Source organism: Pelodiscus sinensis, chromosome 20, assembly GCF_049634645.1.
Source record: "Pelodiscus sinensis isolate JC-2024 chromosome 20, ASM4963464v1, whole genome shotgun sequence".
In the NCBI taxonomy this organism is placed as follows: domain Eukaryota; kingdom Metazoa; phylum Chordata; order Testudines; family Trionychidae; genus Pelodiscus; species Pelodiscus sinensis.
The window spans coordinates 2,114,583-2,133,158 of record NC_134730.1 but is presented as its reverse complement, the minus strand read 5'-3'; the positions used below and the strand labels follow the sequence as shown (position 1 = coordinate 2,133,158).

Here is an 18,576-nt window from a genome sequence, read left to right as displayed (position 1 = left end):
AAAAATATATTAGGAACATAAAGAATCTTGACAATGGTATTGGTCCATTACTAGATGGAAATGGTAGAATTATCAGTAAAGGCAGAAGTGTTAAATAAATATTTCTGTTCGTTTATGGGGGGTGGGACAGAAGGCGCAGTCTCAGCATATGGCGATAACGCTCTTTCTGTACCACTGCTATCTCTGGAGGTATAGAAGTTACTAAATTTAGACATTTTCCAATTAGCGGGCTCAGATAACTTGCATCCAGGGTGTTTGAGGAGCTCAGTGGACCATGCACGTTGGTTTTCAATTAGTCTTGGAGCATTGGTCAAGTCCAGAGCTAATGTTTCCCCTCTTTTTAAGGGGGTTATACAAGATGACCCAGCCAACTGTCAGCCTGATCTCGATCTGGAGCAAGCTAATGGAGTGGCTGACACAGGAATCCATTAATAAAACGTTAAAGAAAATGTAATGCAAATCAGCATGGGTTTATGGAAAAATAGATCCTGTCAAACAAACTTAATATCTTTTTTGATGAGATTACAAGGCTGCTTGATAAATGCACTCGTGTTGAAATAATAGACTTCTGTACGGCATTTAACTTGCTGCAGTATGATAGTTTGATTAAAAAACTAGAGCGATATAAAATGAAGATGGCACATGTTACATGGCTTGAAAACTGGTTAATGAATCGGTCTCAAAATGCAGGTTTTTTAAGGTCTCAAAATGTAACTGGAAATGGGAATCGTTATTGAGTGGGTATATTTCCAGTAGGGCTCCACAGAGGTCAGATCTTGGCCGTACGCTATGTAACATTTTTATCGGTGACCTCATAAAATCGTTTGCGATAAGGTTTACACCAAGCTCTGGACATGCGGCAGAGCCCCTCCCCCAGCCCGGACCTGTTGTGGCCGAGGGGGACAGGCACCCCTCCCCCATGTTAGCTTAGCCCAGACCTGCCATGGCCACTGAGTGACATCCCCCCTCCCTTGCCAGAGCTGCCGCAACACGGGAGAGCTGCCTCTGACCTCGTGCTGAGCTGTTGCAATGAAAGAGGGCTGTGGGCGGGGGGGGGGGGGGATCCCCTTTCCTTGCTGTAGCCCTGCGGTGGTCCCCAGCCCAGAGCCCGCACTCCAACCCTGTGCTCCAGCCCACTCCAGATCCCTCCCCTCGCCCCAATTCTCTGCCTTAACCCTGAGCCCCCTCCCACACTCTGAAACCCTCAATCCCAGTGTGATGCTGTGGCCAAAAACAGGACCAGGATCCTGGGATGTGTAGCCAGATGAGGTTGGTACCTTTCTGTTGGTCACTGGTGAGACCCCCGTGGGGATCCTGTGTCCGTTTTGGGGCCCGCCGTTCATGGAGGATGTTGAACACTGGGCGGGCATTCAGAGAAGAGTCCCGTGACTGATCAGAGGTTGAGCAAACCTGCCTTGTCGGGGGAGAGGCTCATTCGCTTAATGGAGAGGCGGTGGCGGAGGATTGTCTGTATCTCCAGTGGAACAGCTGTTTCAGACTTGTCTCCGTGGCCTACAGGGAGGGCTCTCACGGCCCAGTGGCTGGAAGCTGAATCAAGGCAAATGGAGACTGGACGTAGGTGCAGTTTTTCAACCGGGAGAGCAATTAGCCCTTGGAACAACTTCCCGAGGGCTGCGGGGGGGGGGGGGGGGGGGGGGTCTCGACCCAGGCAATTGGAAGTCACGACTGGGCGTGTTTCCTAAAATCTCTGCGCTGGGACTGATGGTGGACAGGCGGCCCAACGGGGTTATCACGGTGGCCCTTTGTGGCCTCCGGATGTGCCTCTCGCGGGCCTCGCTTTTAGGTGCAGCACCTAGCTCCGCCCTCAAGAAACCCCCCAGGCAAGGCAGAGCGCTGACTGAGAGCTGGGGGGATATAGTGGGAAACGTGGGGGCAAGATTTCAGCCTTCCCCTTGGTCAGCAGGTTCGTTGGTGAGCTGGGGATGGTGCAGTAGTCGCGTGCCGGGGGCTCGTGGCCTCGCTGTGCAGGCTGGCTGGCTCCCAAGAGCTGCACAAAGGGGCTGCGTTGGCTGCAGGTGACGGGTCCGGCTTGGCCTGCAGGGCGCTGAATGGCTTTACCTGGCGTTTCATAGCAACAGCCTCCCCGGGCAGCCGCGCTGAGGTGGGCCCCTCTCTCCCATCTCGGCAGGCGTCCCGGCGACGGTGGCAGAAGGCGGGAGAGGGAGGCCGTGGCTGCGTGCCCGTTGGCGTTAAAGGAAGCCTGTGCCAGTGGCCGGTTGGTATTGAAATGTCTCCGGAGGCTGGGGCGGGTCCAGGACTCTCCTCGCTGGGGGTGGCCCTGGGCACTCCGAAGGCAAGGCAGCTGGGAGGTAACATGGCCAGAGCTAAGAATTCCCCCCAGGCCTGGAACGCTGAATCCACGGGGCTGCTGCCGGCTTTCCGTGCCAGCAGAGGTTGGAGCTGGGCTGCCTTTGCCTGCGGGTATCTGCCAGGGCACAGCTCTGCCCTGCCTGACCGAACTGTGGGCTGCGGGTATCCCCTGAGGCTCTGCCTGCGCAGGATGGACGCGCTCGGCAGGAACTAACCCCTGCCTGAGCCGTCTGCATCCCTGCTGCCAGGAGGAACGTTCCTTCGCCAGCCCCCGGAGTTTAAGCTCAGACTGAGGCCCCCTCTGTCTCCCGGGGAGGGAGGGGGAAGGATTTCAGTGTCGCTGCTGCACCGGCGGCCTCGTGCTGAGAGACTCGCTGACCGCAGGAGCCGCCCATGGGATCTCAGGCCAATTCTGCATCTGCAAGACTTGCCTTAGCGCCCCTCCCCTCCCGCCTTCCCTGTCGCCCAGCGGCTTGCCCAGTCTCTCTCTCAGGAAGGAATCCCCCCCCATCCCCATCTCAGACATGACTGGGATTTCCTTCTCTCCTGCTGAGGGTGAGCGGAAGGAAAGAGCCTGCCCCTTGGGGGGCTGTTTGTGTGTGCGGCTGTGCTGGGACGGGAAGTGGAGCTCTCCTCAGCTGGCAGCTTACCAAGGTGTATTTCAACCACTAGGCAACGCTGCCTGATCCCCTCTGCCTAAATCAGTCCAGCTGAGCTGTCTCCTCATCCAGCATCCCTCCCGCTTTGCCCCATCACCAGGTTCCCCCCAGGTTTTCTCTTGTGTTGCGGGACTTTCCCAGGACAGCTCTGCCGTCCGGGCTGATGTTGCCCGAGGGAAACCCCGCTTGCGGGGCAGATTGGCTGGCAGTGACTTGCAGTGCAGCTCGGGAAGTGCGTCCGTCACCTCCCATTGGCCGGTCCGAGGCCTGTGGAATGAAAACGTGTAACGCTGCTGGGTTAACTCGTGAGTTGCTGGCCAGGCCTCCAGAGTCCCCTGATCAGAGTCTGGCACTGCCGCAGGAAGAGCTCTGTGTTGTACAAAACCAGGCAGAAGGCAGTCCCTACCACAGGCTGGGTTACACGAGTTTAGCCGTAAAACGCCAGGCGTTGATGTCTGCAGAGCCCTTGCCTGACTCTGTGATCACTGAATAAGGCAGCTGCTTGGGTTTTATTTGCCAGTCACCTCGTGGATCAGAAGCTGCACCTGCTGCCACGCTCTCGGTCGGATCAAAGCAGGTGGAAATAAAGTGGAGCTGGTCGGGAAGTTGGGGTTTGGCAAAAAGGCTTTTTCCTTCCCCTGCTAAGTCTTGGGCCTTTCTTCACAACGTGGTGTCCTGACTGCCCAAACGACACAGCAGCCTCCCTGCAATCAGCAGTCTGAGCTGTCGTCTTATTTACCACATGGAATTTGTTTCCAAAAGCAGGACAAACTTGTCTGGCTCATGCAGTCACTGCATTTGACATAAGCAAAACGGGGACACTGTATGAAAGTACATGATTGTGTAGCCACATTAGTTAATGCATAATTGTCTTCCTCACTGGATATGCAGAACAACTCACTTCCAGAATCAGCCCATTCATTCATTCCTTCGTTCATTCAGTGTGTGTAGCCGCTGTTAACTCTGAAGGCTAATGAGATCTGTCGGCATGTCAAGTATTTCATGGCTTATTGTTTTATTAGAAAGGCCAAGCTATTCTATTCCTCTGTCAGTTGTGGGAAGTGGCAGCAGATATTGCAGTGGGGAACAATGGGCTGGTGAGTTGCTATTCAGCTTTGTTGGGGGGGGGCCAACAATGAATTCAGACCCTCCCTCCTCCAGATTTGGAGCCGCCTTTACCAAGAAACGGAGGGAAAGAGGAATTGCACCTGCCTCTCCAGTGCCAAAAACTTCCAACCCCTGCCCCCGCAACCCAGCGACCTACAGAGCAGCCCAGTGCATTCCGTGCAAACATCTGCAGCCGCGGAGGCAATGTCTAGCTGAATCTGAATTGCAAAAGAAATGAATATTGAGGGGGAAAGAGGGTTGGGGACTTAGCGAAGCTGTAAGGAGGAGAGGGCTTAGTGGAACAAGCCCCAGCGTAATTCAGGGGTTCCTGCCCCATAGGTCCCTATTGGAAAATATTATAGACCGAATGTGCTGCATAGGACTTGGACTGTAACTTCATTGGCAGCTAGCTGGGCAGAGTTCAGTTACGCCCAGCGTGCCAATCTAACCTGCTTGTGCAGTCACATAGGGCGTAACCCGCCACCCCCGAGCTAGACTCCACTTGTCCCCAGGGATTGTAAGTCCCTGAAGTTTTTCCTCTCTGTCCATCCCAGAGATTCTCTCGGCCTGTTTTGCATGTTCCCTACCCAGTGGCAGGTGCTCTGGCTTCATTCTTAACAGAAGCTATTTCCTTCTTTTCTGGGCCACTTGAGCAATCGGGTGCTTGAACACGCAGACGGATCTCGACATTTGTTATCAATCCCGACTACTATTGGTGGCAATACCTGAGGCCTTTGCTGTCTCAGGCACTGAGCTGTCGGTCCCGTGGGAAGGATTTCTAGCTTGCTCGGCCGTACGTGCAGGGGGCTGTGCTGTTTGAGTTGAAGATTTGTACTTTCAGCTTTAAGTTATAGGTCGATTTTTGATGACCAAATCTTGTTTGAACTGGTGAATTGCCAGGTTGTGATGATACTTCTTCCTGGATGTCCCCACTGGCTTGCCTGGTGCTGCCAAAGCATGTGAACTCTTACATTCCCCTGCCTTCTACAGTAACCCATCAGCTGGGAGTTAAGGGGGGTCTCATTAGATCTGTGGTTTTGTGGCTGATTTTTTTAAATCCAGCTTTTTTGCGCTGCTGGGCGGCCTTTGCTTACGTGTTGGTTGAGGTGCCATTGAGAAAAGAACTGTGTTGCAAGCAAAATCTGCTTTTCGTGTAATGCAGTTAACTCACATGCGGCTTGTACTGTTTCATCCATGTTTCTCATGAGGAAGTTCCCGGCAATGACAAGGGGGAGAGATTGCGTCCTTATTTAACACCAGTGCTTGTTAAGCTGCTTAGTTACACTCCTCCTATCATTTAGATGAGCATTTGGTTTGGGCATCTATACTTGTTCTGAAACAACAGGCTACTGGAGTGTTAGGATTGGAATTTTCACATTAAAATGAGCAGGAACTGGGCCCCCTTTGGTGGCTTGGAAAATCGTAGCGATTTGCAAAGGTTGTAGTTAGAACGGTGATGGTGACGCTCTTTCCTTCTGCACACCTGTTCTCTCGCTGTGGCCAGAGTCCTGCAGCCCAGCCTGCGTGTTCCTGCCATTTACGCTGTAAAGCCAGGGCAGCTACTGGGGAGGGTGTTGCAGTGTGTTTGGTCGGCACATTATTTACACCGTTGTTAATTCAGTCCCAAAGGCAGCATCTTTCCTTCTCAGGCTGGAGGTGCCCAGCTTAAGCAGGGTAATAATACACCACACCTGGGTCCATGTGCCTGGCCTTGATGCATGAAACCGAAAGAACCAGACTTGATTCTCCGACCTGCAGGGAGAGCTGGCAGCTAGGGAAACGTGCCTTTTCCATGTCAGCTGATCACATTTGATCCAGAGTTCGGGAGACCCAGTAAATAAGGAGCCCGACCGATCCCCTTTGCAGAGTAACTGCGCTTGGAAATGCCACGGGTGTTCTCCGCTCTGCTAGTAAGGCAGCGCCAGTGCCCAGGGAGCGAAGCCGACTGACTTGCGATTGGTGATGTGAGCAGGGTGGGGAGGTCTGGCAATTGAAGGGCTCATGCTGGCTGCTCTAGTGTGTGGTGTTTCTGTTCCCCGGGCAGCTTTGCTCGAGGGGGCTGTGGAACGGGTCACTGGCCAGGCCTTCCGCGGTGATTTGGCTGCATCCGCCGCTTTCCTTGGAACCGTCTTTGCTGTGTGGAAATACGAACCCAGCCGAGCCAACGAGCGCCTCTCTTCAGTCGGGGGCAGGAGGGGAGCCGGGCCTGTCTCAGCACCGAGCATTTCCACCGCCCGGCCTGGAGGAGATGGGGGCCGAGGTGACCCCCGATAGGCTGTTGGCACAGGAGAGTCAGGAACCGGGAAGCCTGGTGCCATTGGCAGCGGTAGGGCTCTGAGAGGCCAGTGAGGGCAGCGAGGCCAGGAGATGCATGTTAGTGGTGGTGCAGTTTCACTTGGTCTGGACTGAGGCTTCTTTATCCGCCCTCTGACCAGGCCCTTGCTTCTGTGCCTCAGCCTCCCACGACTCTTGTATCTTCTCCTTCAGAAACCACGTCAGGCCCGAGCAGACGTTGTGTCCAGGCGTCTGTCAGGTGCTTTTCCGAGACCTGGATCATTTAGCCGCCTTGGCTACGATTCGTGGCGGTGTCCCTGTATTAGAGGCGTTCTCTGTCCGAGGGCTCTGTCCTCAGCTTTCTGTCGCTAAGGTCTCTGCTCTCCTGGCTGCATGGCTGGGGATTTGTGTGGTGATTCGGGGGTGAGACCTGCACTCGCAGGATATCGAATACATAGGTGCCCGCAGTAGGAGTTGTTTGCCTCATGACCTGCATACCGGCTACATGCCATCGCTCTCGGGCCAAATTCAAGTCCATCATGGTTCAAATTGATTAGGCCTCAGTTGGAGTCTTGTGGCCAGTTCTGGGCACCACATTTCAAGAAAGAGGAGGAGAAATTGGAGGAGGCCCAGAGAAGAGTGACAAGAAGGATGAAAGGTCTAGAGAAGACTGAAAGAGTCGGGCTTGTTTAGTTTAGAAAAGAGAAGACTGAGAGGGGACATGAGAGCGGTTTTCAAGTATCTAAAAGGGTGTCACAAGGGGGAGGGAGAAAAATTGTTTCCTTGGCCTCTAAGGACAGAACAAGAAGCAATGGGCTTAAACTGCAGCAAGGGAGGTTAAGTTGGAAATTAGGAAAAACTTCCTGCCTGTCAGGGTGGTGAAACACTGGAATAAATTGCCCAGGGGGGTTGTGGAATCTCCAGCGCTGGGGATATTTCAGATCAGGTTGGACAGACACCTCTCAGGGATGATCTAGACGGTGCTTGGTCCTGCCATGAGGGCAGGAGGCTGGGTTGGTTGACTCCCGAGGTCCCTTCCTGTCCTAGTGCTCTAGGATTCTGTGGTGCTCCAGGGCCACCGCCTGGAGCATCTAAAAGAGCCTAAAGCTCCTAGCTGAGGACCAGTGATGTCTTCCCTGCTCTGGCCCGGGGGGAAATCCCGCTGCCAGGGTAAAGCTCATCTCTGCAGGACGTGGCGATTTCTTGGGCTGGTTCCAGACTGCGGAGCCGACTCCGCCAGGAACCAAGGACCATCCCTAACCTCCCAGCCGCACAGTCCCTGACCTGCCTCCTTTGAGGTCACTACAGAGCCGCAGGGCACTGCACACGACTCCCACACCCTGCCCTCCACTGCATGCCCAGGTCTGCCCTGGGCAAGAGCGGGAGCGAGAAAACGACCCGCGCCTGGCGACGTTCGTCACGTCACTTCTCGCGGGAGCGGCAGGTGCCCAGACGCTGTGTCTGGGAGGGAGGGATAAGAGCCTGGTCGGACAGGACCGAACGACCGCGCCGGGTTTCCGGTTCTCCCTGACACACAGCTAGCCCCGTGCATCCTGTGGTATGGGTCCCGTCTGCACCCCCCGGCTGCCTGTGGAGTCTCTGGTGTTTTTGAAACGTGCTTCTCCCTTCTCTGTCCGACAGCTGGGCTGTGTCTGAACTGCTGGAGCCTGCAGGAGCTGGTGAGCCGAGATGCGGGGAACTACCTCATCCTCTTGGAGAAAATCCTGCAGAAAACCAAAGAGGTAAGAAGGGAGCAGGGGCTTGGTTGTCATTGGGGCGGACTCTGGCAGGGAGTCCTGTCCTGAAGCCTCTAAAGAACCCCCAGGCACTTTGCAAGGGGTGTCTGGAACACTGGGTGTCCCCCGGGGAGGACGTTACTGCCTCTGGGCCCAGGCTGCAGAGGATCGGAGCCCAAGACGGCCCCTACGAGGGAGCTCAAGCTGGGGCAGCTGGCGCTCTGAGCTCTGCAGGGTCGAGGTGGCGGGTGTTGCACTCGTGCGGGCTCTCTGCTCTCGCTTTGGGACTCCTCCAAATCCCGCCGGAATCAGAGGAAACGCTGCAGGTGGGTTTGGGGAAAGGCTCTTTACTCACATCTCGTATCCTCTTCCCCCGCAATTTGTCTTTTTAACAAAACTCCTCACGACAGGGACTCTGTGTGTGCGTGTGAGAGCGTGTGTGCATGTGCGTGCGTGCATGAGCGTGCGCGTGCGCACATGCTTGTGCATGGATGGTACCTAATGCTCCAGGGCCCTGAGGCTGACTGGAATCTTCGTTGTGATACCAACACGCATCTCAGTGAGCGCTTGAAGTCGGGAAATGTGAGGCCTTTGCATCGTTTTCGGTGGACCTGCCTCTCCCATAGTTCTGCTGGTGCTAGGTTCTGTCGCAGGCTTGGGGTGCCTGGTAGTGGGAACCCTTCCCAAACAGGCTGCGAGCCCTCCCGCCACTCCTTAGACCAGCGGTTGGGCCCAGATCCTCGAAGGTACCGAGGTGCCTAAATCCCATTGAACTTAGATGTGCAAACACCTCTGAGTACCTGGGCCTTCCTGCTCTCGGGGGCAGAAGCAAATGGCTTTGGAAGCAGGATCCCAGGTCCCTCCCTGCCTTTAGTAGGAACCTGGTTTTGGGGGAGCATGGCTTGAGACTGCCACCAGGAGAGTGATGCTGCAAAGCCCCCGTTCCCATGGTTCTGGTGAATCCCTTTGAAAAGGCCCATGTCCCTCCTGTGGTCTCTCTCCATGAATAATCTCCCAGTCACCGGTAGGAGCGCTCACGCAAAGGGGGCGCCTTACGGCAGTGCTGGGAAGTGTTCGTGGCAGGTGAACGGTGGCTTCCCAACTGTGAATCCTGGGACCTCCAGCCAGGAAACGGAAGGTCCTACCACGGGACTTGCATTGTGCACAGTCAGACTTCACCGGCACAGCTGGAATCAAATGGATCGCGCACCCGCGGTGGGGCCTCCGAGCGGTGCTCAGGAGCAAAGTGGCTGCAGAGTGGAAGGCAGAATAAAAACTGACTGGTGACAAAGGGATCTGGGTGGGTTTTGCCATCCACGGCAGCATGCGAGTGCCACGTGCCAGGGATTCTGTGTGTCTCTGAATTGTTTCCCTGCCGTTGTGGGGAGCCTCTGGCATGGTGCACCTCAGCCCCTTCTGCCCTCTCCCTGTGGCACATCACGGTCCCGTCTCCCGTGGGTGGTAACTCCATTGGTCAGGCACAGCGTGCGGGTGCAGGTGGGGTTGGCAGCCTGCGATATGCAGGAGATCGAAGCAGCTGATCCGGTCCATCCCGCCTGGCCTGAAACTCTCTGACTAGATTAAGAATTACGGGCAGGAATTGCTTGGCCAATAAGTCAAACCACCAGTTCTATTGCAGTGTAGGCTGCTCGCTGATAGGCAGCTCTTGTGTCAATTCCAGCAAGTCATCCGCCCAAGCAGAGGGAGTTGCCCCATCTCTACCTGAGGACTGCGCCGAGTGCCTGAACCCAAGTGTGCTACCAGATTCTAAACAGCGTCGCGGGAGCGTGGACAGGGCATCGGTGCTTGGGCACTGGGAGGACTGGGGCTGGTAGCTCAGCCTGATTCATTTCCCCAGGAGCCCTCCCAGCAAGATCTCTTGCTGTCCAAGGAGACTAGGACTTTTCAGCTTGGAAAAGAGGAGATGAAGGGGGGATATAATAGAGGTCTGTAAAATCACAAGTGGTGTGGAGAAAGCGAATAAGGAACTGTGATTTACTTGTTCCCATAATATAAGAACTAGGGGTCACCAAAAGAAATTAATGGGCAGCAGGTTTAAAACAAATAAAAAGAAATTTTTCACACAGTGCATAGTCAATCTGTGGAACTCCTTGCCTGAGGAGATTGTGAAGGGTAGAACTATAACAGGGTTTAAAAGAGAACTAGACTAATTCATGGAAGTTAAGTCCATTAATGGCCACTAGCCAGTATGGGTAGGAAGGTGTTCCTAGCCTCAGTTTGTCAGAGGGTGGAGATGGCAGGAGAGAAATCGCTTGATCATTCCCTGTTCGGTTCACTCCCTCTGGGGCACCTGGCGTTGGTCACTGTGGGCAGACAGGACACTGGGCTGGATGGACCTTTGGTCTGACCCAGAATAGCCGTTCCTGTGTTCTTATGAGGAAACCCTTGAGCTGGAGAAGTCAGCGCTTTGTGCCCAGGGCAAGAGAAACTGGTGTCTGGCCGGCAGGCTTGCTGGCGGTTTGCCCGTCTTCTCTCTCAGCGCCTCCGACGCCCAGCGCTGTGCACACCCCAGACATGAACCTGACTTGCTGTCCGTTGGCCCCGTCCAGCTCGCCCCGCTCCAGGCAGCTTGCAACGGTCTCAGCCCCTGGGCCCGACAGGCTTTGAATTTTGCAGGATTCAGCAGATCGTGGAGCAGCACATGACTGAGCGTCTGCCCCAGGGTTAGAGCTCCGGAGAGCAGCATCTGGCAGGGGGGAGAGCAGAGAAAAGGGATGTGGTGGTGCACTGGGAAGGAGCGCACGCCCGAACAGCTGCACGCTGAATAGCATCACGAGACGCAAGGAGAGGTTTCCTATTTCCTGATGTGCTGCAATGTGCATGACCTCCAGGCCCACAATAGCGCCCGCCCGCCCGCCTGTGCACTGGGGGAGCAGCCCGGATTCCAGGCTCATTCTCCATTGTGTGCCGGCCATTGTGTGGGGGGGAAGCCAGGGAAGGGAGATCCCAGTCATACGGTTCCAGGAGCCCAGGGCAGGCATGTTTCTAGGGGCAGGGCCGCCGTTGGTTAGGCGCAGCAGGATTTATGAGACTTGGCTTCCTGAGACCCTCCCTTGTTGCAAGCGTTCCTTTTGTGGTCTTGCCCGTCCAATTCAGAGGGAATTGATGGCTTCCTGCTATTTGTGTGGCAGGCTTGCCTGGGCTGTTCTGGTTTGCTTTGTAACCAAACGTCTATTGGGAACGTCGGGACTGAGCCACGCGAGCGGCTGTAGCAAGCAGCAGGCTGCTCGGTTTGCAACGTCCAGCCCAGCATGGAAAGCGAAAGGTCAGAGGTGCTGAACTATTAACCTTCCACAAGTCCGTCTTCTGCCAGGAGGCCATCGGCTCTCCCAGCTTAGCCTGGCTGGCGCTGGCGACTCTGGAGCACAAGTTCGCAAATAATTCACATCTGCTGTGTTGTCCACACGCACAGTGTGATCCGGAGTCTGGCTGTATTCGATGGTTTCCCGAAAACCCCAGCTCCCGGATTCATGTGCGTGAGTGAGACTCTGCTTTTGTTTTTGTAAAGCGTTTCCAGCCTTCTTAGTTAAGGAGAAAAGCTGAAAAATGTGACCCCAAGGCACCTCCACTAAAGACTCGCACCAGAAGAAGAGTTGAAATGAATCAATTTTTAAAAAAATCTCTTTTTAGGCCTTGATTCATGATATTAATTGGCTGGGGCGGGCAATATGGCAACTAAGAAGCTGATTGTTGTTTATTTTTGCTCTTTGCTCCCTTTTCGCCAGCTCTTCAGGAACAACTCATGCTAGTGCTGTATGAATCCATAATTATCGGTGAATTTCCTTAGTGAATAATTCTTGGTCTGCAGATTCTCCATAATTAGTTTGTTGCAAATTTTTGCAATTCGCTTTGTGTTGCCTAGTGACACAAGTCAACTGGTGTTTCTGTTATCTGGTTGCAGAATTTACATTCAGTGTGCAGCAAACGTGACAAGCGTGAGCAAAGTTCAGTCGCTCAGAAAACACAAAGGGTCACCAACTTGGCTGAATCTAAAATCCAGTTTTGAATTTGAATAGTTGCAAACGCATTTTTGCATTGTTCACTCTCACGCTCATTTCTCCGAGAGGAAATCTGGAAGTGACCAGCTAATGCACGTTTTTAAACAGAACTATCTTTGCCCATGCTGGGTGCTAAGTAGACTCTAACACAGTGCTGATTTACAGACTGTAGTTAACACGTTTGCGAATGCTCCTCACTTTCCCAGTGTAGACAGTTTTTGGGTGTGCTGAGCCGGTGGCCTGGTCTGCACTCACAATGCTAGGTTGTCATCGCTGCTTTGATTAGGAGTGTGAAAAAGCTACTTTCCTGACAGACATAGGTACACCAAGCTAAGCCCCAGTGCAGACACAACCTAACCTAAGCCCTGGCCTACCCTATATCGGTATAGCTATGTCGCTCAGGGTGTGAAAAATCCATCCCGAGTGGTGTCAAATACTGACCTTATCCCCTGTGCAGAGCATGCTACATCAACCCAGCTACCGCCTCTGGCGGGTGGGGGAGAACCCCTCTTTTGGGCCTAGGTAATGTCTACACTGGTGCCGCTATGCTGCTGGAGCATTTTCAGTGTAGACACGCCTAGGTACACGACGTTCCGTGGTCCTAGCATTCGCCGGATAATTCAGCCAAATGCAGACTAGTTACCTGTAGGAAACTCCCAGGGGCACGTACAGAAGTGAGACGGGCACGTAGCGCTATAATCGAAGTGTTCTGGATGATGGGCAAACTGCTGGTGACCTGTGGGTAGAACGTCTGCTCCCGCGAATACAACCTACATCTGAGTGGGGTGCTGGACAGGTCCCTCTCTCAGCAGTTCTTGGGATCAGGTGGTTTCTGCCATGCGGCCTCTGCCTCCTGTTAGCTTTGGGGTCACCATGGAGCACAACTGATCCTCCTCTTCTCCTGTGTATTTCCGGCAGGTGCAAGAGACGTGCAACTACGACCTCCTCACCCCCTTGGCTCTGCTCTTCTACTCTGCAGTTCTGTGTGTAAGTCCTCACATGCCTAACCAAGTGCAGCTTCCACCTCCAGGCCAGGCTGGGGATCGGAGCATGGCCCTCGCTGAACGCAGTGTAACCTCCTTGCCTCAGGCCTGAGAGCTGCCTGCTGTGTACAGCGAGACTCCCTGAAGTCCTGGCATTGGTTGCTGCCTCCGACAAGTGGCCAATCCCAGGGCTTCAGCGGAGTATACAGAATTGGTACTTGGATAAATCCGCTCTGGCGTCTTCCCCTGGCTTCTGGCAGCCAGAGGCTTAGGGTTGCCCTGAGCATGGGGATACATCCCCGACCGGCTTGGCCAATGGCCATTGATGGGCCTGTTCTCCAGGAACTTACCTAATTCTTTTTTTAACCTGCAATTGACAGGTACTGCTTTTGCTGTTATCTATAGCTTGGATCTGTTAGCGCCGCTCCAGCTCATCTCATGAAGTGGGTCTAACCCACAAGAGCTCATGACTCTACATATCTGTGTTAGCCTCTAAGGTGCCCCAGGACCAATCACTGTTGTTTTTTAACCCCGTGATACTTTTGAGACACCCTCCCCAGAAGGGCTGCGCTCGGCACTGCTCTTCCCATCTCGAGAGAGATCTAGCAGAGGCGGAAAGGGATCCCGAACATGCTCCAGTCATAGGCCAGCGAGACGGAAAAGTTTGGGTCCAATTATGTTTTGAGAGGGGTTGCAATAGGCGTGTGTACAAAATAGCGTGTGTCTAGATGGTGGCTTTCTCATGATACAAAACCCAAGGGAACTTCTAATGGAACCAAAAGGCAACAAACACATTTAAACCTGATGCAGGGAGATGAACGGGCTCATCTTTAATTGGCAGCCCTGGCCAGGGAAGGCATAAGGGGGTGGCTGTAGGGTGCTTACCCAGCGCTCTACGTCCCCCACCGCTCCCCGGCACTGCCCCCCGCTGCTGTGGGAGTGGTGGGGGAAGCCTCCGGCAGAGTGTGTTATGCCACTGCTGTTCCCCCAGCCTCTGCCCTCCGGCGTGGGTAGCCTGGGTGTTCCCAGGAGCTAAGCAGGATTCATACCAGGGTGGGGCGTCTAATGGGCCCGGAACATCCCTGCTTGCTTTGAATGTGTTTTCTTTAGTGAGAGGAACACTCCTGCTGTAGCGCGTAAGCCACTACGGGATGCAGCTGAGGGAGAAACTGCCCTGCGGGCAGGTTATGATGGAGTTGTCCGGAGAAGGGCTTGTTGAACCTTCCCCAGAAGCACTCAGTGCTGGCTACAGTCAGGGGCTGGCTTGTCTGGCCTCTGCTTGGATCTAGTCTCAGAGGGGCTTTTCCTTTTCGCCCCAGCCCTGCTTTCCCATGATGCTAATGGCCACAGAACCCTCCTCTTCCAAGTGGGCTATCGAACAGCTGTTTGTGAGCCTGCTTTGGGGCCTAGGAAGATCTGACTCTGCCTGAAAGTTGTCGGGGGACAAGGCCGAAGAGGAGGGACAGGCCTCCATACTTCTCTCCTTAGAATCATAGAGCTGGAAGAGACCTCAGGAGTCATCAAGTCCAGCCCCCTGCCCAAAGTGGGACCAACCCAACTAAATCAACCCGGCCAGGGCCCTGTCAAGCCAAGACTTAAAAACCTTGGCCCGCCTTGGACTGTAATCTTCACACTACTTCTCTTTCCCCTATAGACTCCTCACTTCCCACCAGACTCAGACCTGCTGCAGAAGGCCATTAGCATCTACCACAGCTTCCTCACCTGGCCGGTGCCCTACTGCAACATCTACCGGGAGCTGCTGACCTTCATCAGCAATGAACTCAAGGCCCCAGGTAGGGATTCAAACAGTCCCTCGTTTTACAGACCTCTCTGACTCTTCAGCTTTGTGGTGCTGGGTGCCTCCAGTGAAGCCTCAGAGGGTCTGAGTCTAGGATTTGGACGGCTCTTCATGTCACGCCGGAAAGCCCAGAGGTCTCTCTGAAACTCCCCGTGTTGCTCTCACACACGCGTTGTGTTTACACAAATCACACAAAGCCCAGGGCCAGCAGCTGTACAGCAACCTCCAGCTCCACTTGTTGCCGTAATTTCCGATAGGACTGTAAATGGGATTTGTCATGTGGGAGGAGCTGGCTGAGACTGCTGAACACATTCTATGGGTGCCCTGACGTGGGTTGGAAGCCAGCTCTCCTTCAGAGGGGGAAAGGTGAACGGAGGGTCAGGTTTCCAAGGACACGCGTGTAGCTTTCATATTGTCATGTAGGGGAACCATGTGGCATAGCACTGCACGTGTCTCCATGCACGTTACATTCAGATGGACATGCTGATCTTGGTGGATTAAGGAAGCGGATGAGGGGGGATATGATAGAGGTCTATAAAATCATGAGTGGTGTGGAGAGGGCCGATAAAGAAAAGTTATTTATTAGTTCCCTAAATAGAAGAACTAGAGGACACCAAATGAAATGAATGGGTAGCAGGCTTAAAACTAATAACAGAAATGTGATAGAAATGTAGCCGTGTTAGTCTGGTGTAGCTGAAACAAAATACAGGACTATGTAGCATTTTAAAGACTAACAAGATGGTTTATTAGGTGATGAGCTTTCGTGGGCCAGACCCACTTCCTCAGATCAAATAGTGGAAGAAAATAGTCACAACCATATAAACCAAAGGATACAATTTAAAAAAATGAACACATATGAAAAGGACAAATCACATTTCAGAACATCCCTCTTCTGTTCTGAAATGTGATTTGTCCTTTTCATATGTGTTCATTTTTTTAAATTGTATCCTTTGGTATATATGGCTGTGACTATTTTCTTCCACTATTTGATCTGAGGAAGTGGGTCTGGCTCCCGAAAGCTCATCATCTAATAAACCATCTTGTTAGTCTTTAAAGTGCTACATAGTCCTGTATTTTGTAATTAAAGAAAGTTCTTCTTCACACAGCATGTAGTCAACCTGTGGAACTCCTTGCCAGAGGAGGCTGTGAAGGCTAGGACTATAACAGAGTTTAAAGAGAAACTAGATAATTTCATGGAGGTTAGGTCCATAAAAGGCTATTAGCCGGGGGATAAAATGGTGTCCTTGGCCTCTGTTTGTCAGAGGCTGGAGAGGGATGGCAGGAGACAAATCGCTTGATCATTGTCTTCGGTCCACCCTCTCTGGGGCACCTGGTGCTGGCCACTGTTGGCAGACAGGCTACTGGGCTAGATGGACCTTTGGTCTGACCCAGTACGGCCGTTCTTATGTTCTTATGAACGTTTCTACTGCAGCCTCTTTGTTCTGGGGGTATCTTTTGCATGGCAAACCAGTGGTGGTTGCTCTCTGCTGCCATTCCAGCTAGCTCTGACCTTTGCTTGGAGAAGGAAGGTGACTCAGGGGTGTAATTTGGTTATGACAACGAGGCCATTCATTCCCATCATGGCAGCGTTCACCTTGGAGTGTGCTACTTTGTAAAAAATTTTCATACAGTACCCTGGAACTCCTGGGCACTTTTTTGTGGCTGAGGGACTGTCTCCGTGTACCTGGTCTTTGAGCCCAGCTACTGCCGAGACCTGTAGCATGTCCTCATATCTGTCGTTATGCAGCAGGGTCTTCTTAATTAGGATATGATGGTGGATGGTGGCGGTGAGGTGGTAAAATTTGCAGATGATACTGAACTGCTCAAGATAGTTAAGAACAAAGCAGCTGAGCTTAAAAGGATCTCACCAAACTAGGTGACTGGACAACAAAATGGCAAATGAATTTTAATGCTGATAAATGCAAAGTAATGCTCATTGGAAAACATAATCCCAACTCTACATACACAATGATGGGGACTAATTTAGCTACAACTACTCGAGAGAGATCTTGGAGTCATTGTGGATAGTCCTCTGAAAACATCCACTCAGCGTGCAGCGGCAGTCAGAAAAGCAAACAGGATGTTGTGTTGGGAATCATTACAGAAGGGATAGTGAATAAGACAGAAAATATCTTATTGCCTTTGTATAAAACCATGGTACACCCACATCTTGAATACTGCATACAGATGTGGTCACCTCATCTAAAAAAAAATATATATTGACATTGGAAAGGGTTCAGAAAAGGTCAACGGACATGATTAGGGGTTTGGAAAAGTTGACACATGAAGAGAGAGAAAAAAAGAACGAGATTTTTCAGCTTAGAAAAGAGGAGACTAAGGGGGGATATGATGGAGATCTATAAAATCATGAGTGGTGTGGAGAAAGTGAATAAGGAAAGTTATTTACTTGTTTCCATAACACAAGAACTAGGGTCACCACATGAAATTAATAGGCAGCAGGTTTAAAACAAACAAAAGGAAGTATTTCTTCAAACCATGCACAATAAACCTGCGGAACTCCATGCCAGAGGATGTTGTGAAGACCAGGGCTTTAACTAGGTTCAAAACAGAGCTCGATAGATTCATGGTGGTTAGGTCCATTAATAGCTATTAGCCAGGATGGGCAGGGATGGTGTCCCTAGCTGGGACTGGGTGACTGGGGAGGGATCACGTGATGATTCCCTATTTTGTTCATTCCCTTTGGGGCGCTTGGCATTGGCCACTGTTGGCCGACAGGACACTGGGCTGGACGGACCTTTGGTCTGACCCGTCTGGCCGCTCGGATGTTGATTCCAATGAAGCAGCTAGTCCAATTAAAAGAAGAGGTCATTTCAGAAGATTCTTGTGCATTAGGGTGGATGCAGAGAATCATTTTAATTTGTCAGTGTGGATAATTGGAGACTGGAGAATTTCACGCTCGTTTCACGTCTGATTAATCCCCATGTAGCCCCTCGGTGCTGTGGGATTGCTGATTCAGAATTCCGGGAGCACCAAGCAGGGTTGGGGGACGTGCTGTTGAAAACCTGTGTGAGGAACTGCGGCGGTGATGCAGCTGTGCCGCTGTCGGATCGCCAGTGTCACGGCAGGCTGCTGAGAGCGCTCCTCTCACTGGGTTGAAACCGCACACGCCCGAGCGGCGGAAGGGGTGTCGGCCGGAGAAACTCTCCACCGACTGTGCACATGACCCCTTATGTCACTCCGGGGCTGAGGGCATATCACATGGGGTGTGACCACAGCCTTTGTCTGCACGTCCACGTGTTCCTGGCACAGCTATGTATAAATCCCCCCCCTCCGCCCCCCCGAGCTCCGCTGGCAAATCTCCCAGCAGCGATGGGGACAGAAGAGTGTGTCCGTTGGGTTAGCTCATGTTGTTTGGGGACGTGGTGTGGCGAGTGCCGGCAGAAGAGCTCCTGTCTGCCTCTGCTGCAACCACTGGGCAATGCTGCCATCGCAGGTGTCCTGGCCTGGGCTCTGTAGGTGGGCGTCCGTCGTTGCTAACGCCCTGTGCCCTCGCGCAGACGGGCCTAGAGGAGGCCGGGCAGTACAGAGCTGGGAGGGCGGGGGTGGGGAGACGTGCCGTGGGCTCCTTAACCGTGATCTGAGCTGGGGATCCAGTTTCTGCTGGAATTAGCGGCAGGCTAATTATCAGCCAATTACCAGCATCAGCAA

General features: G+C 53.0%; 1 protein-coding gene across 3 annotated transcripts in view; it reads left to right on the top strand.

Moving 5' to 3' along the window:
- The window catches only part of PIK3R5 (phosphoinositide-3-kinase regulatory subunit 5), a 114,503-nt gene that overhangs the window by 72,336 nt on the left and 23,591 nt on the right, over positions 1–18,576 (top strand). For all 3 annotated transcript variants that reach the window (XM_075903478.1, XM_075903477.1, XM_075903479.1), the window contains exons 3-5: positions 8,013–8,113; positions 13,045–13,113; positions 14,764–14,902. In XM_075903478.1, coding sequence (XP_075759593.1) covers positions 8,013–8,113; positions 13,045–13,113; positions 14,764–14,902 — 309 coding nt within the window. The remainder of the gene's footprint in view (positions 1–8,012; positions 8,114–13,044; positions 13,114–14,763; positions 14,903–18,576) is intronic.